Source organism: Drosophila erecta, unplaced genomic scaffold, assembly GCF_003286155.1.
Source record: "Drosophila erecta strain 14021-0224.00,06,07 unplaced genomic scaffold, DereRS2 tig00000000-arrow-pilon, whole genome shotgun sequence".
Taxonomy (NCBI): domain Eukaryota; kingdom Metazoa; phylum Arthropoda; class Insecta; order Diptera; family Drosophilidae; genus Drosophila; species Drosophila erecta.
Genome location: NW_020825194.1, coordinates 7,243,251 through 7,268,232, shown reverse-complemented (window position 1 = coordinate 7,268,232; position 24,982 = coordinate 7,243,251). Strand labels below are relative to the sequence as shown.

Sequence of the window (24,982 nt, the reverse complement as noted above, 5' to 3'; positions counted from 1 at the left end):
GCCCCCCGCCCCGCGCCCCCCAAGTCACCCGAACAGCACCCAAACCACTCACTCATACCACTCACACCACCCAAACCACCCAAACCACCCAACCGCCCTTAGCGACGTTGCTCGCGCGGAGGCAATGATTCTAGGCCATGAAATCGACATTCGCATTTTAGAATCCACTTAACCAGCGGCGGAAGAGAATCTCAGAAATCCACTATCTGCATCTTAAAGGCCAACCTTTGATTTTGATTTAATCTGGAGTCGGCTGTTCGATTGAATTGAATTTGCTTGGCCATCGCCTATTTCAAAGTGTATAATTGCCATCAAGATTCGCCAGCAATGTACTATTAAAATTTATAAATAATCAATGCAATAGTAGATGTCAATCTCTATCTCTATTGTGTTTTAAATGTGATAAAAGAGGGTGGGGTAATATTAACTCCTTTAATTTGTTGCGTTCTCAACAAGCAAAATTATTTCGATGTCTCCGAGGCTCTGCGCGCCAAGTCCTCCTTCTTGAAGTTGAGCCGTGGATCCTTGAGCAAGGAGTTCTTGACCACCTCGTATTTCTTCTGGGACTCTTCGTGGGTGAGCGTCAAACGCTGTTGCACCATTCGCTTGTTGAGTTCCAGATCCTTCGATTGCTGCACCAACCTCTTGTAGTCGTAGTTGTTGAACTGATTTTCGAATTTGTTGAGGAACCGGTTCAGCGACTTCGACTCGGAAGTTAACTGCAATTTAAGATATCTTAACATTTTATCTTGAATATTTTACAATACCTTTGGCTTACATCTTCATAGTGGCGCTGCAAGTTATTGAGCAGGCTCACAAACCGCGACTTCAGATCGTTTAGGCAGGCGTTATATGCATTTAGGGATTGCTCCGGAGTAAGTTCCTCCTGGTGCTTGTAGGGCACCAGATATGGAGCGAGGAAATCGGCGGGCTTGCTGGCTATTTCCTTTTTAAGCTCCTCCTCCTCCTCAAACTGAATGGTGGACATTTTGGAAATCAAAGTATATTATGATTAGGTGCCACATTTACCTGTCGCATTCTAATGGCTCTGGCTGCTCCATTCCGAAGCGGATCGAATATGCTGAACTTGAGCTTCGGATCAGCCTTCTCGCATCTACGCGAGTCGAACACATTGTTTATGTCCTCGAATATTTTTTCGAAGTTCTTCCTCAATTGGTCCTCATACTGCAGTTGCTCGCACAACAATCTGTAGAGTTGGAGATTAGTGCGGGTTGGATCTAGGGGATTTGCCTGCAGGAGATTTGGGAATGCCTGTGTGAGCCAAAGTAATAATAATAATAATTATGCAGACACTTGCCTTGTATATTTTCGTAAGTTTCTCATCGTATACGAGCTCTTTGCCATAATCCGGCCTTGGTGGCTTTGTGAATTCCACTACCGTAGCGGTGAGTGCCCCGAATGTGTAGTGAAATTTCAAAACAATTTTATTTTGTTGAAAGAGGAACGTGCGTGTTGCAATATCATTTGCGCCCACGTCATTAGCACTGGCTTTGAGAAATTTCTCGGTGACTTTCTGTTGGAGTTGGCCAAATGAATTGTTAAATGTTTGCTTACTAACTTATCACAAATGACTCACTTTGAGAATGTTTCCAGCTGGGGTGAATTCAAATTCCTTGTACCAACACTTGTCACTGCGATCCTTGTAGTGCAGAACTAGGGAGCCTGGCTCCACCACCATCAGCTCCAAGGAATCGATTCTGGAAGCCGAATAAAAGTGCACTCTTCGCTGCTGCGAGGCGTCCGAGAAATATTCGATGGCTAAAAAGTAGTAGCGATTAATTTATTCAATAACTTTTCAGGATATTTACGTATACCCACACTTGAGGCTGTCATTTCGCCCTTTGTTGAATATCTCCTCAAACTGATCGGTGGCATAGGTGTACTTCACGTGGCGCATGAGGTCAGATCGATTTTCATAGTACTCATATCTGACCTTGGGAATGGTGCACTCGTCGTTATTGAAAATGGTTAGCTGCATCACCTTGCCATCGCGCTGGGAGTAGGGCGAGAATCGCTCGTGGATGGCACCCTTGTACTGGATCTTCTTCTCGGAGCTGGGAAAACGTTGCTCGAAGTCGGCCAGGCCGATGTGCAGTCGCTCCACCCAGGAGCCAATGCAGTCCAGGTGCTTCTCCTCGCTGATGTCGCGCTCCTCGTCGGCGACATTCTCATCCGAGGCCATTTTGTAGATGCGCATCTCGGGCGGCTCACCTGGCAGCATGTGCTCCCAGTCCCTGGTGTCGCGCAGATCCCAGCGCAGTTCACTCACCCTCTGGTGCTTCTGCTTGCAGACATAGTAGTTGTACTCATTCCAGATGCTGTCCACAAGGATGTACTGCTTGCAGCCCGTTTCGCAGATGAATCCTGTCGAGGGCTCTATGAAAATGGCCGTGGGCGGAGCCTCCACCACATCCCCATTGACATCCGTGTAGGTGGTCTTTGGCTTGATACTCCAAGGTGCATTGTTTATGATCACCACCCAGGCATGACTGCGTCGATAATGATGTCGATCCACGGCCAGCAGCTCAAGATCCTGTTCGGGATTAGCCAGCACGTTAATCCTCGCTACGAATGTGCAAGTGCATGTATGTGCATATCCTCACCTCCATTTGCTTCCGAATAATTTCGTCCTGAATCCGTTTTTCCTCTGCCTCCTTTTGCCTGTGAACCTCGGCCATATCCTCCTCCAGATGACTCGTCAAATCGGGTAATCCGCGCAGCTTGTACTTCTGGCCCTGCTTCTCGACCTTTGGCTTCACCTCCTCGGCCTCCACCTCGACGATTGGATACGGGTACGGAATGGCCAGCTGGTCGTTGAGTATCGTCTCCTCGCGGGCCACTCCGGACACCACCAGCGCTGGGTGTCCAGCTCCGATCAGCATGCTGACCAGCAGAGTGGCCATCTCGTAGGAGTTGCCCTTCCGCCTGCGCAACAAGGTTTCCGGCGAAATCAGGCGACTTGGCTGCAGGATAACATGGGAAATAGGTATGCCATGAAAATTGTAGGGGAATCATTCCAGTTGACCATTCTAGTACTTTTGTTATGAAGTCATACAAATAATGAGCACTGCACCAGATATATTCTGATTATAAAATTGATACATTAAAGTGATTATTTTATAAGGAAATCACTTCCTTAAATATTTGCTTGAGTTAAAAATCATTTTCAAATACCCTGGCTAGCATATGATTTCCTCTCATTAGCTCAAGAATACAATATCTTGAAATCATCCCCCGATAAAAGTCATTGGAAGCCAATATGCAATTGCAATACAAGAGTTTATTAGCTGGCTATAAATGTGTAGAGGTATATAGACCGGGACGGAGGAAACAGCATGTCAGTTTCCACGAAATTTCGCACAAACTATTGCGCAGCACGAGACAAAAAGGAAATCCTCGATTACCTTTGGCAGCGAGGAAAATTACCTGCCCGAGGAAAATGTATATGCACCCTATATATGGCCCTGTAAAAACAGCAGGAGTCAAGATCGCATGGGCTATGTTTTACAGCCTTGGAAAAGTTACATCCGTTTTGCATAGAGTTTGGGAAGACCCCGGGTTGGGAAAATGAACCTGTTGCGCGGCGTGAATTCGTAAGGGTATCTCAAAAGTTCAATTTTGAAGCTAAAATACAGGAGTATAACACGTATCTTAGAGATGTTTTATCTTAATCTTCTAGTGGCATATATATCCAAATTCCTCATCCAAATTCTGCAGAATCGTTTAAAGCCAGGAAACTGTAACTTCTTGGCCGTTTTCCAAGGGGGTATTAACCATATAGTGTTTACTCATGCCCGTTCATTTCGATGTGTTTTTTTTCCCCCGATTTTCGGATGTCATTCAGTTGCCCAAAACAATCAGCGGTCTGTTTTCATTGCATCTCGGCATCGAGGTAGTGAGTAGTGAGACCCACTCCCATTTAATCCGCCTTCGACCGATCCTTTGTCCCGATTGTTTACCTGCACATCTGCGACTGCCCCGTAGGTGGCTGCGTGACCCCGTGCCATTCATCTTCCTTGCCGTTCCGCGAAGACTTAGGAGACAATCCAGCCGTTTGCCAGGAATTCTGTGCATGTGCGTCCGAATTTGTGATGCGTAGCGAAGCGGCCATTAACGCGGGAAACGCTGGCAATTATTGTGGGCCTGGGGTTCCTGGCTCCTCGCTTTCTCGGTTCCTCCTGCCTCCAGTCGTTGACACATACGCACTCCGAGATTGCAATTGCCATTGCAGCAGCGGCGCGTTGCAGTCGGGAAATTCAAATACACAGAGCTCTAGTTTCGGTTTGGGATAGGATTTGGTATAAGCCTAGATCTGTCAGGATCTAAGACTGGGTATGTGATGGTAGCATATTAAAATGACATGACAGGACGTTGATAGATGGTAGGATCTGCGGTGCAAACAGCAATACTAAAAGTATCTGCGAGATATCACGTCATAGGACCACATAGGGTGGCCAATACTTTTTCGCGGGAAAGGAGCTAAACAGGATTCCAGACGTGTGGAGGGTCCTGCACCTTTCCACCCCGCGCAGATACGCCCCGTCGCTTCGGAGAAGGCCATTAAAATGCAAAATCGCCGTGTGAAGCCATAAGAATCACAATGAGGCCCGGAGTCATCAGCTATCGGCGGGGCAGCCGAACGAAGTCGCACTGTTCGAGGTCAAACACTCTCGCTCACGCTCTTTCGAATCGATTAGTCAGCAAACCAGTCAGTCAGCGGCGTCTAATTGAATTCGATGCAAGCGGCATTACCTGGCCAGCCGATTGAGTCCTCCTCCTGCGTTCTGCTCGCTCCTTCCTCCCCAGATGCCTCGGCTACCAAGGCTACCCCTGCTACCCTGGACTCCCTGGCCATGGCAGCGCGTTGCAGAGCCGCTATCACTGCGGTCGCGCGTAATAAGAAACGCTTCAAGGTTATTCGAACGTGTTAAATTAGGATCGGGCCTGGTAGAGCAGTCGCAACAATGGAGGAGCGAACATGACGAAAACAAAGGGACGAATGCACAGCGAGAATGGAGCAACGGGCGCCCGGTTGCTCGAACAGGGGCCCTAGCTCAAATTACAGTCGGCGAAAGGGATAATGTCGAGATGATCGACTAGCAGATACCTCTCACACTGATAATGATCGTAGCCCACACGGGAATACATACTAGCCACTAAGTTTTATGTTGTGTTATTTATTTATTTATTAGTTAAAAATGCTTTAGTATTAGGTTTATGGTTTAATGAGCTAATAATTGGCATAGAAATGTTGTGCCACAATGTGCTGCTTGCTGCTACCTCTTTTCTTTTGCGTTGATATACCCCACTGCACCAAGACCACTGGGTACGGAACGACAACGTCCATCTGAAGGAATAAGTAGAAAAAAAGCGAAAAAACTGCGCCAAAAGCGGCGAAAAATTGCGAAAAAAGGGTGGCAAGTAACAGAGTCTGCCGAGACAGAATCACTTTCAGTTGCCACCCTGCTGAATGGCTGCCTGCCACTGCCGCCGCCACCGCTCGCGGGTCACAACTCAAAACAATGCGGCCGTCGAGGGCTCAAGACGGGGTTGTCAGGCGGACTCGCACACACATAGACACACAACAAACACACACAAACACACACGCACACACACTGGCGGCCTTCCCTCGTTGACACAATGCAGCAGCCCCACACCCACCAGAAAGATGCCCCATACGACGCCGCACGACACCATACGTACCAAACGCCCACACCAGCCCGTCGTCGTCCTCGTTAGACTAACCTGGGGGCGAAGGACTCGCTGGGGAGGCACATCGCTTATCGGGATGCATAATGAGCCGCTGCCATCTTTTGCACAAGAGCGCTGAAACAAAGCGGTGAAATTCAGCGCGATTCCTTCGGCCGAGCCGTCGAGTCCTTGCGCGTCCTGGCTGATGGCCACAAGACGTCAGGAGCCAGGAGTGGGGTGTCGGGTGTGCGCCTCCTCCAGGAAATCCCAGGCCGGGCCTTTTGCGGGCCAGCAGCGTGTGTAAGTTTTTAAATGAGCACACACGATGAAAATCAGCGACTTAACCCCTTTATGATAATGTACTGCACGGAAGTGTTATTGTCCTGGGGACAAAAGGACACACGGCGCCGCTAGTGTCGCCATAATACGCGCAATACCACCACCACCATCTTCCGGACCCATTTAACCGCCCAATGTTGCCCCGGCCAAGCCAACTCAACCCGACCTATTCCATCTCATCCCGTCCCGTCAAAATCCGCTCACTATTTGCGCGTCTTCGTTGATATTGCGCCCCTGGAAGTACGTGGATGTCTATGGGGCCATTCCCCATTCACCACGCAGGGGTTTTATTATTTGCCCGGCTTCCCGCTCTTCCCCCTTCCGCTTCCGCGACCCAGAACCCAGGACCCAGGACCCCGGGCACATAAAAGTCCCGGCCAATAGACGCTCTTAAAAACGGCCAAGATTAAGATATAAACACGCGAAATTAAGACATTTGATTCCCCCGAACAGTCAGTCAAAGTCGTCGCCTTTCAGCTGGAGCTTAATGGAGGTTTTGCTCTGCGGCGGGCTTACGCTAAATCCCATCATAGTTTCACCCACATCCTCAGAGGAATTACACACAGGATTTATTAATATGGGGCACGCGGTATTAGCCCAGTTTTGAAAGTGGCCAATACCTTGAAAGGCTCGAAACTTTCACGATAATCAGTAGGGAAACACTTTGGGTTCAGCAATGCCGTGCATTGCATTTGATATTCAATAAATCATAGGACTGAAGAACTGGCCCATCCTGACAGGCCTTTTCCTAATCAATAGCTCTCCACATATGACCAGCTGTACATTAAATTTGAGCCCTGCCATCGGAGGCATTCTTATTCAATACCGCGCTGTCTGAGCCAAGCGAGTGTGTATACGACGATGATGGTTTTAAACTCCGCCGTTGTCTTTGGGATACAAACCCGTGTACAGCCGGTGGACAGGGGCCAGCCAAGTGATGGAGTGGGCGGAGGGTATGGGGATGCGGATGTGGATGTGCTGGAGTGGCACCCACCGACTGCCAATGCGGCATCCTAACGACGGCGCACAACTTACAATCACAGATTCGATCCAAGTCACATGGCGTTGCCCACAGCGAGGATAAATGCGACGGACAGACGACGTCGCTAAGAACCGATGTGGGATGAGGTCGCGGCCATCGGGACTGGGACTGGAACTCGGAACTCCGGACTGCGGACGGTGGACGGCGGACAGCGGACGGCGGACCACGGACTCGAGTGATGTGACGGGGGTCGCGAATCCAGACAGATGCGGACACTGATGCGAGGACTCGGACACAAAGTCGATGTGTGTTTGGTTTGGTTTTGGTCTGCTTTCGAGCAAAGGAATACGCCACTCCGTCGCGGGCAAGGCGAGTAAGTGGACCCGACGAGTCCTGCAGTCGACAATGGCCGACGGTGGAGGCTAGATGCTGCACAGCGAGAAATGGTTCCACATGCATGTATGTAACTCGCTCCCCACTTCCATGAGTGCTTGCAACAAAACGTTCATTATCCACTTGCATCCCATTGAATATTCCACATCCCTGCAGCAAGACCATATGTTTCATACTTTATATTCAAATGATGGCTCGTAAGAAAGCGCTCCTTATTGTTCGCCGTGTAGATGTGTAGATGGTCGACGCTCAATGGCCGCGGCAATGGCCGTGTCAGCGACAGCGAAATTGGCGTCTAGTTTATTGTAGCCACGAAGGCTGTTGGCCATTGCCGGAGCACCTTTGGCGGCGGGACGTGGTGGGTGGCAAGAGATGGCCGGTGGCACGATGGGTGGGGCAGCGGTGGTTGCGGATGTTCTGCGACTTAAACCGAGCGTGGCATGGTAAACAGCAGCCGCGGGGCTGAAAGGTCCTGGTAGCTGCAGGGGGGCAGGCAGCCCACGTCATCGGTTCGCTCGCCCGTCTGACCATATATGGCCAAGTTCTGCCTCCTGCCTCCTGCCTCCTGCGTCCTGCGTCCTTCGTCCTGCAACCAACGTCCTGCGAAGTCTGGACGCGAAGACCCGCTGCCAGTTTTCCGTCAGGGAGACGCTTTTCTTTGTCAAAGGGTTGCAACCGTGCCGAGTCGCCGAGCCAGGGAAATGAGATAGGGATTGCAGTTCGCAGTTCGCAGTTTGGGGCCACCTTTCCGTTGGGTTTTTTGCCGGTGGCACTTGGCCCGATCTCGAGTGAATTGCTCTCGAGCCGAAGGAAATCGATATGCGCATAGTCAGCGGGGGGAATGGGGACTGGGGAATGGCGAGTATCTGGAAGATGTCTTGCCGCATTGTTAGTGCCCTTTTCTCGAAATAGCAGCCCGCTTGGTGTCGCATCGATGATGGCCAATTGTTCCCTAAAATTTGTATTTGCAATGATCCCACAGTGTAAGATCAGCCAAAACTCAATCAAATTTTATGTTTGTCTTTGGATCTTGCTCCTCGTTGGATAGTTTTGTATACCTGCACTGCAGGCTTGAATGCCCCACATAGCCCAACCGATTAGAGGGTATTCGCGCGTCGTTACAGCCGTTACAGCAATCCACCCTACCCACTTATGTTCGCTAAAACAGCGCCAGTGCTGCTTTTTGTCACTGAAGTCGAAAGACGACAAGGTTCGCAATTGCGAACTGACCAAGCAACACGACACGCTATTCTACATCGCTGGAACTCCGCGACTCTGTGCACTCAACCGGAAGCGACAGCGATTTCATCCCCTCGAGGAAGGGCACATCGCGCTGTATCGCATCGTATTTGGTTTCGCCCAGCGACTTGGAATGTCCTGGCAGCAACATCGAAGTCGAGAAATGATGAATGCATGCTTGGTAAGTCCGGGAACAAACGGAATATCGCAAGATCAAAAGGCAGTTCTCATTTCCGGAAGAATGTACGCATCTCGTGCCATAATCATTGTGGCCTAGATATCATATCGATTTATTGGGCTGTCAGCGAATTTTGGTGACATCTGCAGTTCACCCGGAATGTTACGCCCCCATTTCCGAACTTATATTGTCAGGGGACCAAACCCCAGACATCTGTTGTCCAGCGTTGGGTTAATGCAATGTCCATTTGCTTTTTTACCCATTTCTGTAAGCTTCGCTAACCCACCTCCTCTTATCAGAAAAATGAATTCTGGTTCGGTAGATATGGAATTGCAGGACATTATTATTCGAAATCGATTTGGAAAAGGATTAGAAATACAGCATTTTATAGTAGTTCATTCCATGGGAGTATTCTAACACAACTGGACTGGGGATAAGGAACCTGCCCATTTTGGCAGCCACTCAACACGTGCATAAAATCGCGTTTTATCGCTTTTCGACGCCGTCGCATCCTTTTGCGTTTGCGGACTCTCGTATTTCTTAGCGACGAGTGACTGCCAAAGGACATCGCTCTTGAGTTTACAGCGTCAGCGCATATCGCCATCATTTAACCGCATTGTGGCGTCTATACCCCTTGGCACTTATTCCAAGGGGCTTATCGGTTTTACGCCAGATATGGCCGTAATTCAAATGAATAAATTATTTCCAAGCTTCTTGTATGGGGATTGTTGTATAGGTATTGAAGTGGATACCCATTTTTATACTAGTCCTGGTACTGGGTATCTGGTAGTAGAGTCACCCCGCCATCTTATTTGCTGCAGTGCGGGAAACGTCGAACACGTTTGAAAAAAGGCGCAACAGAAAGCCTTTTTTGAAGTGGTGGCGTGAGTTCATATGAATGGATATACGCGGCTAGGAAGTGCCAGTTCACATGGGTGTATGAATTGATGGCTTGCCCAGCCTTCAATTCGAAATTATCATTCTCAAAGGATCTGAGGTGCGCAGGAAAATATTTTCCGGGTGCCATCTAAGGTTAAAACATCTGTTTTAGACTTAATGTACTACCCTATATCAATTTAAATACTCCCCACTTTCTCACAACCCAGCTGGTGACTTAATGCATTTTTAAAGCTCACATTTATCCCCATGCAATTGATACGAGCAAAAGTAAACTGGCTAGACTGGCACATAAAAATAAAATCAAAATAATTACTTTTTGTAACATACAAAGGAGAGGAAAAAGGGCAAAAACTCAGACAAACTTTTTCTCGTACTCTGGCAAACCCTTTTTTTTTGGTTTAAAACAAGCAAAAGAATGCAGACAAGAAAGTAGAAAAAACTGTGCCAAACAAATTGTGTGATTATTTTCGTAAGAGTGTCAAGAATGAAATCGAATTTGAGCGCTGGGCATTTAAAGGTCAAGTATTATGATCGGGTTTTCCGGGCCCTATAGGCCATATAAGCTATATAGATGGGTGTTACGGCCAGGAATCATCAGTTCGTACCTAAAAATCGACTTTTTGGCATCTTGAGCTATGTAGTTATAACTAATCTGGCGCTGTTTGAGCACTTGTGTGTGCAGCTTTGCACTTACATATTTTCGCCGCATAAGCAAAAGTGTGTGTGTGCACACTCATTTATATATCCTGGCATATGAGTATAAACAAATAGCGGCGCGTGTGTGGGTGCACATGACTGTTTTCGGACCTATAGCAATTAGCAACTGATTGAACCTGTATATAAGCGCCGGGCTGGCTAGCTGCCGCCCGTATCTAACGTCGTCCATCTTAGGTGCAAAGAATATCTTAACAAAGCTCTGCCGAATACATAAGATGCGGACGGACCAAGGATACGAGAAAAAGTGCATGTGTCTGCGCTATTTGCATGTGGCTCGCACTCGACTGATTCTCGGACCAGGATACGAAAACTGGGTGGTTGTGGTGTGGTAGTGAGTATGTGTGCGCTTCTGTGTGTGTGTGTGTGTGTGCATTTCTTGCCTTGCTCTTCCACTTGCTGCATATAGTTTAATTTTGAAAAGGATTCGTCTGCCGTTGCTAGAGCTCTGGCCAAAAAGGACATCTCACTCGCACTCGGCGAGCAAGCTGCATCCTCGAGCTCGCTGTCCCTCTCGCTCTGGCTTCCGCAGCAGGACATTTGCCGATGCGATGCGGTGGAGGCGAGTCCGTAAGTGGCCAGTAGTTGATGGTCGAAAATGCTGCGTCTGGTTGTCCTGACTGCCAGGATGCCGGACTGTTGGGGCTGCCGAGCTGCCGAGCAGCCGGACAGCCGGACAGCAAAGGCTCCATCCATGGCTGCCTCTTCAATTGTTTCAATTTCCCTGCTTGCTGGAAAAGCAAAGGAGACCAAGGCGTCCAGCGGACGACGGCCTGCATTTGGCTTAGATTGGAAGGACAAATTCCAGCCTGGCCGTTTGCCTTCTTCTTACGCGGCATCCTGGCCAAAGACCAGTGTCACACACACTCGCACACACACACACACCCAGGTAAATGCTGCTCACAAAGGAGCCAGGACTCTGGACTCAGGACTCGAAACCAAAGGGGTGGAGGCGCATTAAAACAAAGGAGCTACGAGCTCGAATATGCAAATCATAGGAACATAGAAGCGCAGCTACGGCAGCAGCACACAAAATAGAATACCACGAGTGCATGGCGAGCTCATTTTAAGAATAGGAAGGGCATGCAGGACGAATGGACGAACTGGGTCCAAGCAACTGGCGAGTGCTGCGGTTTTGTCTGCTCAAATCGCCTTAGCTTAGACAAAACTGCAGATAATGGCCAAGGAGGCAGGGTGCTTCGCTCAGGGTTAGGTAGCAACGAACTGCCAGCATGGGCATCTTGCAGGACCGCCCAGGTCAGCACAATTGCGGACAACGGATTAGACTGTCTCCAAGCGACGATGCTCGGCTCTACTTGGCCATCGCAAATATAGCTGCACTACATGAAATCAGGTGAATGTGAGAGGAACCTCATGGTTGGCTGCCATCAAATAGTTGCGCATGCTGTATGGACTTGTAATGCAAATATTTCAATCTAAAGATTAAATCTAATATTAACGCTTATTTCTTATGTTACATTATGCCCTAGAAGTATGCAACACCTTGTTGCAACGTTTAACTTTCCAAAGGACTAAATTCTGAGAATTGCAGTTGTGGATATTTTGAAAACTCCAGGTGATTCATATTTTTGTTAATCTTTGGTAACCATCAATGTCAATTCTGGTCCAATCTGGTAACGAATTGAATTCCCCAACCCAATTGATAGTGATCGAAATAGAAATAAATGATCGATGGGTTGATTGAAATGGGCAGCGACAAATCGAGTTTAAGGCAAGGTGCAAACAAGTACGCATCTAGGGATAAATTTTGAGTAGATCCCAGTGTACATGTAGCCGGGAGAAACGCACACAAGCACGAAGAAGCATACATAGAAAACTCGTGTACACACATTTATCTTTTCGAAGGCAAAACTGAAAATTTTGTTTTAGGAACAGTTATACAAAGACAATGTGAGAGGATGCAGATTTCCTGGGCGGGTGGGTGTTGGTGGATGGGTGCTGAAAATCAAGCGCACACGTCTTCTAGCATATGTACACACACAGACACACCGACACACACACACACGCACACGCACACACAGCCACACGTTCGAACGGAAATCAGCAAGGACCCATGCGTGTACATATAACCAACCATCGGGGGTGACCAGCGTCCAGCCCAGTGCGCCTTCATCTTTCAATTCACGCGAAAATTTCCTTCGCCATCCGGAGGTGTGACATGAGGGGTTGGGTTGAATCAGTCGATGGAGGGCAGGGGGGCTGGGAGGTGAGTTGGGTTGCGTTGGGTGAAAGGACATCGCAGGACGACGGTGACAACGACGCGGGCTTGCCGGAGTTAGGGAGAAAGTGAATTGAGTTTAGTCGAGGACGACGAATTCGTAATTGTACACACACACGCAGCAGCATTAAGGCATCCCGCACACTCACACACACACACACACGGACACACACACATTCGAAAAAGGGGGTTTTGACCAACTGAAGGGGTGGTGAGGTGGGCGGCTGGGCGGTTTTGGTGGCTTGGTGGCCAGGACGAAGGCGGCTGGCAAGGAGCTGCAGATATGAGAGAAAGTCCGGCGGCCAAAGAGAGGACGAACGAAAATGGAAAATGTTGCCTTGGTGGACACAATGGACAATGGACAATCGGTCGGGTTGGGCTCCGCTGGCCAGGGGGCAGGGGGGTTTTTAGGTTGGCCGATGAAAATCTGAAGTATATATACCCAAAAACACACACAAGCGCACACACTCTAGCACGCACATTGGCATAAAGCAACAACTCTAAATTTTCGCAGCAGCAAAATTTACGCTAAAGATGCTGATGTGCCTGCGGATGCTAAGAAGAATGTGCGTCTGTGTGGGTAGCGTGTTGCCAAACTGCTCCAGTGTGTGTCCAGTGAGTGAGCCTGCCTGCGTGTGTGTGTGTGTGTGTGTGTGACGAAATGAAGCGACCCGGGCAGGCTGCTTGGCTTTTTAGTGGCAAGGATATGTTTCTTGCCAATGCGGCCCCATGCCGGCCATCTGTACTCGTGGTCGTCCGTAGTCCGCTGTCCGCCGTCCGTTGTCCGTTGTCCGTATTCCGTAGTCCTGCGTTATTGTTGCTCCTTGTTGTGTATACGCCTCTACTTATATGTACAACTACACTATATCCTTGGGCCTTTGCTTGCGTGTGCGTGTGCGTGTACGTGTGCGTGTGCGTGTGCGTGTGATTGTGCTTGTGCGTTTCGGACATGGATTCAAAAACCTTTCTTAGCGATTTCCCGAAAGGCAGCAACTAGCAACTCTGGCGACAGTGCTGCTGTCTTTTTCGTTGCCGTTGTTGTTATTATGGTCAGTGGCCGCCTTCGTTGGCCAGATACAATAGGGAAATAGGGAGCTATGTATGTGCGATTGTGTGTGTGCTCTGCGCAAATATTTTGCATAGCAACTACTAAGTCTACGACCTCAAATGCCTATGTGTACGCATTATATAAGATCGTAATCTCGGGGCTATCCCACAATGGTGCAAATACTTGTCAGGTTTTACATCTCACACAACTTATCAAAGTACACTTGTCTTTAAGTTGATAGTCTAAGATTGCTTTGCATTGATAAGAGCTATCTATTTAATATGGTTTCCCAATTATACCTTGAATTTAGCAGCTCGGTAGTAAATATTACAAGAAACCTAAACTTCTCAAACCTAAACTTTTGTATACAAAGCACTGAATATGTTGTGCACTAATTATATAAAGAGTGTGCAATTCATTAATAACTTAGATTCCGTAGTGTGCCATTTAATGGCAAACACAACTAGTTGTCAAGTCTACCTGGTGTTTAACTGGATTAAAGTAAATATCACCTTTGGTAGCTAAATACAGAAACATTTACACCAAAGTTTGCTATCACGTGATATTCGCAGATAAATAGTTTCTTGTCCCACAATTTGAGTTCAATTATTTCGCCAACTGACATTTCCAAACCGCAGCAATTTGCCTGCAAAAGTCGATGGAGAAACCAACACAATACCCACATCTTTGCTGTCCGCAGTTGCGATCGAGTGTCCGTTGGAGAATTCCGGTTCCTTCGGCGATCGCCGGTCACGCTCCAGCGAAAAGAGCAAAGAAAAGAGCCGAGAAAGCCGCTCTGCGGATTCGCCTTGTTCTCAAGGAGGGGGTTTCGCAAGGGGTGGGTGGGGGGTGTTTTCCCCGTGGGGTCACCACCCCCTGCCGCTAAAATTTCGTTCGGTTCGGTCGGCAAAAAGCCGAAGATGAGGACGAAAAGCTGCTCTCCCACTGGCTCTCTCCCTCTCGCTCTCTCTCTTAAGGAAGAGGCTGTTTGGCTCTCAGGAGTCAGCTCAGTTGGCACGGCTCTTTGCGAAACGGGCGCGAAAGAGAGGCGAGCCCACGTAATCTGCGATGAAGGCATGTATCAAAACAAAGCGAGGAAAACTGGCCGCAATCACAACAGCAACAACTGCAGCACATGACAGCGGGAAAACTAACAGAATTATCAGTGACGATAGAAGGCGCACCCCCCACTGCGAAAATTAGATAGGGATTTCGGCTAGGTTTTTCACGTTCTTCTCGCAGATCCTTTTGGTCGTTTGATAGTTGTTGCCCATCGTTTAAGGAAGCAGAAAATGGCTTAGCTAAGCGCAAGCAAATGCCTGCTGAGGCTGCACACAGTCTTACACTGGAAGAAATGCAATTTTGAATTAATACCCTATAAAATGCATAGTAAGTCAGTTTATTATAACGAAGAATAATAAATACTTTCAACCGCAAACGAACTTTTCAATCAATATTGTCTTTTCATTTATTTGTATGACATTTGGTTTGATAATTACAATCATGGGGTATATGATTGGATAAAAAACAATTGGATAACAAATTCGTGCCAATGAATAAACCTGACGATTTTTCTCTCTGTGTCACACACACACGTGGGCGCAAGAAAGGAGGCCGAAAAGGATGTGCGTCTCTCAATCTCAAAAAGCCTAGCACGAGTATTGCGTCGTCTTCGTTGCACACAGCTGTGTGTCCTCGCGTGTGTGTGTGTGGGGGTGTGCTGGTGTTAGTGCGGGTGCTAGATGTGTGTGTGTGTGAGTGTGAGTGGACACTGGCCTGTGGTTGGGCCGGCCAAAATGCGAAAATGCCAAAATGCGAATATTGCGAACGGGGCAGCCAAAGCGAGAGGACTTCTTCGCCGCCGTGTTGACCGTTATTAATCATTGTACATTTGGCTGTCACCGAAAAAGGCCGCGAAATTCGCAACAGTGAGAGCGAAAGAGAGCGAGCGAAAGAGAGCCAGAGAGAGGGAGCGAGAGAGCGCGACTCACGCACACGTAAAAGAAACAAAAACGACAACGACAACTACAAAACTACTAATACCAAGGCAGGCTGACTGACCAGCACACAACCACCACTGCAGGACGCATGAGTTTGTGTGTGAGTGAGAACGAAACGCCGCATTTCGTGGACGTGCGACTTTAAATTTCCCGTGACGTCGCCGCCGTCGTCGCCGTGCGGAAATTCGCCGCGCTAAAATCAAAATTCACTCAAGTCCGCCGCGGTAGTTTGTCGCCGCACGCTAGCCGCTCAGGTTCGCACATCCACGTCACAGCGACGCAGCGTCACAATATCACAATATCCTTCGACGAGCGCGAGAGAGAGGTCGCACCGCACCGCACCGCATGTTCTGCCGCTGAAATTCGCACGCCACAGCAGCGGTAAACATCACGCCGCATCGCGAGCACAGTGTTCGATTGTGATTGTCCGAGTGCTGTTATCCTTGCAAATGAGCAACAACATTAACTGAAACTAAGAACCAATATCCATGTGAACTATATGTATATGAACTATATATGAACTAGAAACATCGCCGGCCGAGATAAGAATAAATTAGCTGCGCTATCACCGAATTTCTCCCGCCTTCGCTGGAAGAAGGCACCGATCACTTTTCGCCCCCGGAAGTTAACTAAAAGGTTAGTATTTGACCATATCGGTTAATTGAGCAACCAGCAAAGTGTTATTGTCGGTTATGCATTAATTAATAGCAGTTTACCGAGTGATCTGAACAACAGAAAAATTGTAAACACGTTCAACAAATTTTGTATTTGAGCCGGAAAACGAACATAAAAAGTTAATTGAGAATTAATAAATTTTTGTGAACCTTTCAATATTCAAAAAAATTATTATTTTCACATATTCCCATTTTGGAAAGTGTATTTCCTTGTGTACTTGCATTAATATTACCCCAATCTCAAATCATAATAATCTCAGTAGGTCTTGCAAATAACGGCTCAAGTAACAAATTTTAAGAACAAAATATATATTTATATTTTATACAACAAAGCAGGAGAAGTAATACGAGTAATAATTTCTTCATATTTATAGTGAATCCGCGGTTTTGCTTAGATCTTTATATAATATTATATGAAAGATCTTGAGAATTCCAGATATATGTTCTGTAATATTATTAATTAACCTTCAACATTTAGTTAGCTATTATAATATATACTTGTGCTTTAAAAAATATTATAACATAAAAAGTTTTATTATACTCCATACTTAGATTGGCTAGGTCAAGTTTTTTCATTATTTATAATCTTCGAGTTTATCTTCCAATATGATTGTCAATCCATGAAATGAAGCAGCTATATAGTTCGTAGAATAAAGGTCTTACCTCTAAAATGTTTAGTTTTCCTGTATATATCAAGTTTTCATTGAAATGTTATATTAACATATACAGGAAACCGGTTTTAGTGGCCCCTTGACGTATGCAATACTTTTTGTGCATTGCGAGGCACGTATGTTAAAAATTATTTTCTTATCACTATTTTAACTATCATCCGCTTTGTCAAGAGGACACGTACAATTTTTAACGTTTGTTTTTGAAAAAGTTCCGTATGGTCAGGATCTGTGTCACTATTTGAAAACACGAAAATGTATCTCGTCATTCAATTATTAAATTATTCTCATTATTCTTCTAAGATAAGATGTAAACAGTTAATGCTTCTTGTTTATAAATGAATTACAAATCAATAATATTATTTATTATTTTATATATATATTTATAATATTTATTATTTTTAATAATAATACTTTTTCGTACAATCTTAAGGCGAGTTAGTAACTCAGTGTTGCGAAACTACTTCATAACCTAATAAAACCCCAAGTATCAGTTCTAAGCATCAACGATAATTCATATCTAGGTAACATATTAAGGGAACTAATGAAGCCATTTAATGCTAAAACTCATAATATTTTTATATACTTTTACACTTATTATATACTTTACTTTATGATTTTTTTCTTTAAATACATAAACGTTTAAAATCGATTAGACACTTAAAATAGTATAGCCCATATATGAACCCCATATCTTAGAAATCATAAATTTCAAAGCGATTCCCCTAATAAAATCCCCTACCAAGTCTCGTTCCACTGCGAAAGCCTGGCACAACATTAATCGGGCTAATCATAAACCAAAACACACAATAAAAAGGTGCAATAGTGCTTAAAGCCACATAGATCATTGGTGCCAACAGGTCCAACATTACAGCAGACACATGGTTTATTTGCACACACATAACTGCGGTGTGGAAAGCATCCCAGACAGTCACACACACATCCATACACACACACACACACACACACACACACCAACAAACGATTGGGCTTGGACCAAAGCAACTTTTTCTTTTATCTACGGAATTCTTATTTTTATGTGTTGCCTCTTTTTGTGCTTTATTTCTTTCTGCATTAGCACAAACGAATGAAGCTATCAAACACTTGCACATATTAGTACTAGTTTCAGTCGTTGACCTCCATTCGCCAGACTCTCCCCCACCCCACCCATGTCGGCCCATCCCATTTGACCCTCCTCGGTGTCCTTGCCACATGCATTGCCCCTCTGCGTCTGTGAGTGAGTTCAATACGAAGCCAAAGAAACGAAAAAATAGTAAATACAATAAAATTATAATTGTATATAGGAAAATCAGAAGCTCTTAGCCCCCCACACACACACACAAGCACACACACGTGTACGATGGAATGGCCAGACGGTTGGCCATTACAGACATACTGACGGGTATGGCCATTCCGGCATACACATGTCCTGTGCTGGCTAGGTGTGTGTAAGTGTTTGGGTGTGTGAGTGTGCATGTGTGCACAGCAGCAACACCAGACACAGACTGGCCCCTCCACACACACACACTGACAAACTTGGTGTAATTCTTTTATATTTATTTCTTTCATCTTTTTCTGTTGTTACTAGATTTTTTACACACTTCTCACTGTCCCAGTTCGGTTCGTGAAAAGTTTAATGGCGAGCCGGCTAGGACAAGGACGGACCCACTGAAAGCGAAAGTAAAAATTCTTTTCCTTCCACCCCATCTCAACTCACCCATTCCCATTCCCATTCCCACGCCCATTTCCCATTTTCCATTTCCCATTCGACTCCGCTGCTGAATGGCCAAAGACCTTGTAATTTTTATACAGCTGTAAAAGTTTTATTCGATATGTGTTTGGGTGCAGGTTGTCGGCAGGTCGCTGCTTCTCCGGATCTCCGCAGCTTCGGATCTGTGGGTGGTGTTAGTTGAATGGAGTTAGGTGTATGATGTTTGCTGTTTGCTGCTTGGTGCTTGGTGTTTAGGTGGCCTTTAGGGGGGCAGAATCACATGCACCGCCGTCGACACAGTTATTAGCTGCTCTATTGGTTATGAGCAGCCCAGTGTGTCTATGTTTGTGGATTGGGTGTCAAGTGGACGGAGGTGTGGAGGCAGCCACTGGATTGGTATGCATTAAACCGCATAGTCAGCCAGGTGACAAACGCATACCTATTAGCAGTGATTACCAATGCAGCTCATCATTCATGCAACAAAGTTAGATTAGCTTCTTTCTGATTAAATGCATTTGACTTACATTTGCTACAGCCCTAAAGCTTAAAGCGTAGCTTTAATTCTAATAGTCTCATTACAAAGTTTTCCCTGCATATAAATCACATAATAGAGAGGCATATCCCGAATAATACCAGCCAGATTAAATATGTGCACCTCATCCCTTTTGGCACTTACCAACTGCTTATTCCAAATCATAAGCTCAAGTTGGCCCAAACAACCAACTGGAGGAGATAAGCCCAGTGATTCAGGAGCCTCAAATTAATAGCTGGCAACGTGTAAACTCCATTTCAAGTGGCTGAAAGCCAGCCAAGGAGCGCTGTGCGTTTGGTAAACAGCATTGCGATGGATGGCCAAACGAAAGACTCCTCCAGTTTGGTCATCTGCGCTCTCTTAGTTCCCGAAGTTTCTCTTCCGCGCGAAGTGCGCTCTGCGAAGGCACACACACACACACACACGGCAACTGGGACTTGGCCAGTATATTTGAATGCCATACATATATATGGCTATATACGTATATATATCTGTGGAGATATACGCACATATATATGCAGGGAAAGAAATCATGTGTCAGTCATGCGCAAAACGTGTTTTTCATTTTAAAATTGCACCATGGGGCGAGCTCTTTTGCATGCCTCACTTTCTGGAGAGATGGAGGCGGAGCATATTGTTGCTCGCTCAGGTTTCTGTTTTCTGCCTGCCTTCGACTTTTGGCCAGGCCGAAAAAGACTTGAGAGCTGGCCCAAAAGACGCTGCTGCGGCTGCTGCTGCTGTTGCTGCTGCACCTGCCGTTGCCTTTGGCAACATTTCAGATCTGGAAGAAGGAAGCAGCAAGGCAGCGAGGCAGCAAGGCAGAAAAGCTAGGATGGATAGGAAAGGAAGGCGCAACAGGCGTGCTTGGCATTGGCATGGATCCACGTCCACTGGAGGTGGATGGAGGTGGCCCACAACAGCATCGCATAGTGCCTCGAGTTGGGGGATGTTCTGCGCTGCAGCGCCAAGTGGCCCGAGACAGGTAAACAAGTTATAAATTTGCGGACTCGGGAAAGTTCGGCCGACGAATGGCTTGTTCTTGTTGCTTATTCGTAGCTCGCGTTGCGCGCTGCATTTTGGAGCAGGCGCGTCGCGGCGCGAAGGCAACGCACCAATTAGCATATTCCATTGTCTCCCCGTGTACACACACACACACACGGCCAGGCAGTGTCGAGCCAACGAGCACGCACACAGACACACTTTCGAGTCCTTTTTGCAAATTTGGCATCCTTCGTGCGCCGAGCGAAAAGAGGCAAGGGGCGTGACGCAGCTCATTTGCCTGCAAGAGCGCTAGAGAGAGATTTTGTCATCCTGGCTGTAGCTGTAGCTGTAGCTGTAGCTATGTACGCACACACACAGATGCGATGGGACCACCTACACGTATACGCAATATAGCGCATACGCCCGGCTGTGCGGTTTATTTACACCGCGACTTGTCTGTAAAATTTTAAAGCGCGCGGCGATTTTATTGGAGCGCCGTGCGAACATGCGAAGCACCAGCCGCCACCCCTTGCGCATCCCGGCACGTCCTGGCACGTCCTGGCACATCCTGCACATCCTGGCACATTGTGGCCCAACCTGACACTCCATGACAGGCAACCCCATTCCACCTCCGCTTTTAAGCCCCAACCCCCCGAAAGTACATGGACGCGCGCACACGGCATTCGCCGCTCGGTCGAGTACATATATATCGCTATGTGCTACACCGCTGGCGAATGGGAGCGCATCGGTCCGCCGTGCGATTTGCGATATGCGATATGCGATATGCCAAGTGTGTCACGGCAATTAATTAAGAACCGCTTGTTCTTCTCTCTTGCAGACGCCAAGCTGTTCGACAACGGCCTGAAGTTGGATATTTCCAGCTACCCCCACATGAACATCCGCATGGGCACGAAGGGCAAGCGTCCCCTGCGGAGCCTGACGCCGCGCGACAAGATCCATGCCATCCAGAGGATCCACGATGGCGAGTCCAAGGCATCGGTGGCCAGGGACATCGGCGTGCCCGAGTCCACGCTGCGCGGCTGGTGCAAGAACGAGGACAAGCTGCGCTTCATGTCGCGCCAGTCCGCCACGGATAACCTCTGCGCCGACGCCCTGGGCGACAAGATGGACGGCGGAGCTGGTGGCGGGGCAGGCGGCGGTGGTCTACTGGGTCCGCCGGAGAAACGCCAGCGATTGGATGGCGCCCTGCCGCTGAACTTCTCCAACAAACTGAAGTTCGATGAGCTGGCCTTCAAGCGATCTCCTCTGAATGGCCTGGACTACAGTACAAACAAGAACCTGGCCGATCTGGGGTACAATGGGCTGCCCGTGGACTATGCGGCCTTCAATGGCGGGGTCAAGGCCAAAGTGTTTGGTGCCGATATCAATCGACCCGCCGCCGATCCCTCCCTGAACGCAATTAGTCCGCTCTCGAGCTTGACGCACCTTTCGGGTCTCACGGGCATATCGCAGTCCCCGCTGGCGATCAGTTTCAACGAGCTGACCACAAACCTCAACTTGCTGGCCCAGCTGAATCCCGGTCTGGCGGCCATGTCGGGCCTGAACAGCTTTCCAGCGGGCGCTGGTAACCTGAGGACCCCGAAGCCCACTGGCCAGACGCCGCTGCAGGTGCAGAGCCCCAGGAGCGATAGTGGAGATCGGTCGGCACAGGGACTGTCGGTGAAGAACTGGGCCAAACAGAAGCCGGGGGAGGGCCAGGGCAGCCTCAATCTGAGCACCAAGAACGAGGGCAAGGGAGGCGACATCAAGAGTCCGAGTCCTTCGATTGCTCCTTCGCAAATGGGCGGGCCCATGACGCTCTCCAATCTGGCCGACGATCCCTTGCTCTACTGGCTCAAGTCGCAGCAGACCATGCTGGGCCTGAATCCACTGTATCCGCCCACAATACCCATGGGCGTGACCAGTCCCCCCATCAGATCTTCCACGCCACAGCACATGAGTCAGCTGGCCCAGACGCCGCCGATACCCTCGGCTCCGCTGACACCCTCGTCCACACCGTCGGGCAGTCTGGACGAGAAGAACGCGGCCTGGTACAACTGGTGCAAGGCGTTCGGGGCCAGTCTGCACACCCTGAATCCCAATGCCGCCACCTTGGCCGCCCTGCAAGCCAACCAACTGCAGCAGCAGGTGGCCACCACGAGCGCAGAGGGAGGTTCCATGGCAGATCCCTCGAACATCCTGTACTCCCATCTCACGAAAGAGACTGAGACGCCGTCGGTGAGAAGTCTGTCCTCCAACGAACAGAATCCCGAGGCAGACGAGGCCACCGAGCCCGATCTCGACGGCGAAGTGGAGACGGAGGCGTCCGGGAAACCGGAGGATCTCTCAGCCGCCGGCAAGGTGATGACCCCTTCGCAAAGTCCCATTGCCCATTCGTCGGGCAGCCGGAGTCCCGAACCAAAGGCGAAGACCAAAACGCCAGAGACCCCGAATCCCACAAGCGAATGCAAAAAGATCCTAGACAATATGCTGTTCAAGATGGGCGGAATGGAGGCCACCGGTCCTCTGATGCCGGAACACGGATCCGAATCGGAGGGCAGCTTCCAGGACACCAGCAATCCGCACACGAACAACAACGATGTGAGTGCCAGCAATAACAATAACAATAATAACTCCAACAAAACGGACGAGGAGGAGAAGGCCAAGTATCTGGACTGCACGGCGGACGAGGACATCGAGGCCATTCGGCATGGCGAGAAGTTCCTGCAGTGGCTGGAGAACTGCAGCAATCCCCGCGTGACCGCCGTGCAGCTGATGCAGCTCCGTTTCCTCATAGCCGCCATCAAGTCGGGCAGCGAGGCGCCGCCGATCGAGAAGCCCGGTTCGCGGTGTCCGCCGGAGGACAGCGAGGAGCACGCCGCGGAGGAGGAGGGCAGTGGGCGGGGCAAGAGTCGCCGTCGCAAATAGGAAAAGCCAAAGTTGGCGCCCACGGAGCCAGCCACGGATACAGAGATGGAGGATAGCCCCAGCGGCGCGCTGCCGGACGCAGAACCAGGACCTGGTCTCCCCGATGCGGACGCAGATACGGATGCGGATGCCGGCGAGGCTTCGACGAGGTGCCACGTGTATGCGCCGGCCGTCTACCGATCGTCGGCCACCCTACTCAGCTCCCTGTTCTTCCCTCCCTACGAATTTGTACATTGTGACCTCGACGATGACCCCGACGACTGCCAGATCACGGGCGAGTACCAGCAGTACGACGAACTGAGCTCCAGCAGTTAGACCACATGGTTCCACGCCCCGGAGGACTCACTGAATTTATCTCCTAGCTGTGAAACCTATCGAGCATACTTTCAGTCTCTTTCCATTCAATTCAATTCAATTCAATTCAAATCCACTCCATTGCATTGTCTTAATTAATCGTACGGCTAACGTGTATATATCGAGAATCTGTATTTGTAGCTATTATGCATTTCATTTGCACGGAAGGAGCAATCGACTCTGTTTTGTTAGTTTGTTTTTCACCCAATGCATTCTAGGAAAAATGTTATAGCCTTAGTTTTTGTTACGAAACAAACAATTTCGAACTGCAAGGTGTGTTGGCGCGAATGGCATGCATTTGATATCAACGTTTTTAAATTTCGTATATTGATAACTATGGAAATGTGCTCAAAAGAATTTTCTTAATTCGAAATTAATGCGATATTTAAATAAAAAACATTTACAAATTTAAATGTAATTTTAAATACATGTTCAATAAAAATAATTAGATAATTTTTATGAAACTCTTAAACTGATGTTGTTCTTATTCCTAGCTAAGTGGTTTTCACTTTCAGACAAAACAAATATGTTTGCTTTGATCTGAACAATCCAGCAATATTTTGAACACAAAGGGTCTGGAAATATTTGTGTTTTACCCATCAATGCACTACAAAATAATTCAGTTATATGAAATTCTTTATCAATCTTAGTAGTTGTAACATATTAACAAGGATAAATTGTTTTGGTCAAGTTATTGGCCTCTTTAGAACGCATAAACTCTAAAATATATGGCTCGGTATCCAAGAAGAAGGAATGCGATTGGCACAATAAACTTACCAAATTTATGGGATCCTCCAGTGGCTCATACTGAATGAAATCGGCGACAAACTTGGCAATTTCCTCAACACTCGATATGAGTTGCGTGTAAATAAACGCCGTTGGCCTGATGGTGGTGCAAACGAATTTCTGCAAGTTGGTTAAGAGGGGCAATTTATCAAAACGCTGGCAACGGAGGGGGCAGTGGTGGGCACTTTACCTGTACTTTGCATTCGTTGGGCAGCGCCAAGACCATCGCACGTCTCTTTGGGTAGCTGAGGACCAATTGCTTCCGGAAATTCTCGGCGTAGAGCAGGAGCAAGCGCTCCTTGGGCGAGAGGGTATAGTAGGAGGGAGGATAGCACTGGGGACTGGCTTCGAACTCCTCGACTGTTTCGGGAAACGATAAGTCGATCTTGCCGATATTTAGCGCAGGTTCTCCTTCGGATAAGCTGAATTCGCTGGACCGCATTTCCTCCATTTCCGGCTCGTACTCGCCCTCCATTTCATCCACGAAATCGGATTCGGTCTGCGAGCGCCTATTCTCGTCGATTTCCTTGAATTTGCCAAGGTGGCGACTGGGGTCGATGTTGCTCACCACCTTCTTGTACTTCTGAAACAATACTTTCGGCAT

General features: G+C 48.0%; 2 protein-coding genes across 2 annotated transcripts; one reads left to right on the top strand and one right to left on the bottom strand.

The window, feature by feature from the left end:
• Nucleotides 1-418: 418 nt before the first annotated feature.
• Nucleotides 419-24,982, bottom strand: LOC6555481 (coiled-coil domain-containing protein lobo). The gene is made up of 9 exons (XM_015153788.2): nucleotides 24,569-24,982; nucleotides 24,370-24,498; nucleotides 2,625-2,984; nucleotides 1,840-2,554; nucleotides 1,598-1,779; nucleotides 1,319-1,534; nucleotides 1,030-1,251; nucleotides 779-973; nucleotides 419-719 (listed from the first exon to the last, which is right to left on the bottom strand). The coding sequence occupies exons 1-9, from the start codon at nucleotides 24,980-24,982 to the stop codon at nucleotides 462-464; spliced, it is 2,691 nt and encodes an 896-aa protein (XP_015009274.2). The 3' UTR covers nucleotides 419-461.
• LOC6555480 (protein distal antenna) lies at nucleotides 15,559-23,969 on the top strand. Its single transcript, XM_001981820.3, is given in 2 exon segments — nucleotides 15,559-16,380; nucleotides 21,149-23,969. A coding segment is annotated over 1 exon segment (2,352 nt). The 5' UTR covers nucleotides 15,559-16,380; nucleotides 21,149-21,201; the 3' UTR covers nucleotides 23,554-23,969.

What these genes read in the sequence shown, in the direction of transcription:
- LOC6555481 (XM_015153788.2), bottom strand. Translation starts at nt 24,982, where the DNA reads ATGCCGAAAGTATTGTTTCAGAAGTACAAGAAGGTGGTGAGCAACATC. An exon ending in TGGAGGATCCCATAAATTTG is followed by an intron (nt 2,985 to 24,369) that starts GTAAGTTTATTG and finishes GTTATCCTGCAG; the next exon opens with CCAAGTCGCCTGATTTCGCC. An exon ending in GCGAAATGACAGCCTCAAGT is followed by an intron (nt 1,780 to 1,839) that starts GTGGGTATACGT and finishes ACTACTTTTTAG; the next exon opens with CCATCGAATATTTCTCGGAC.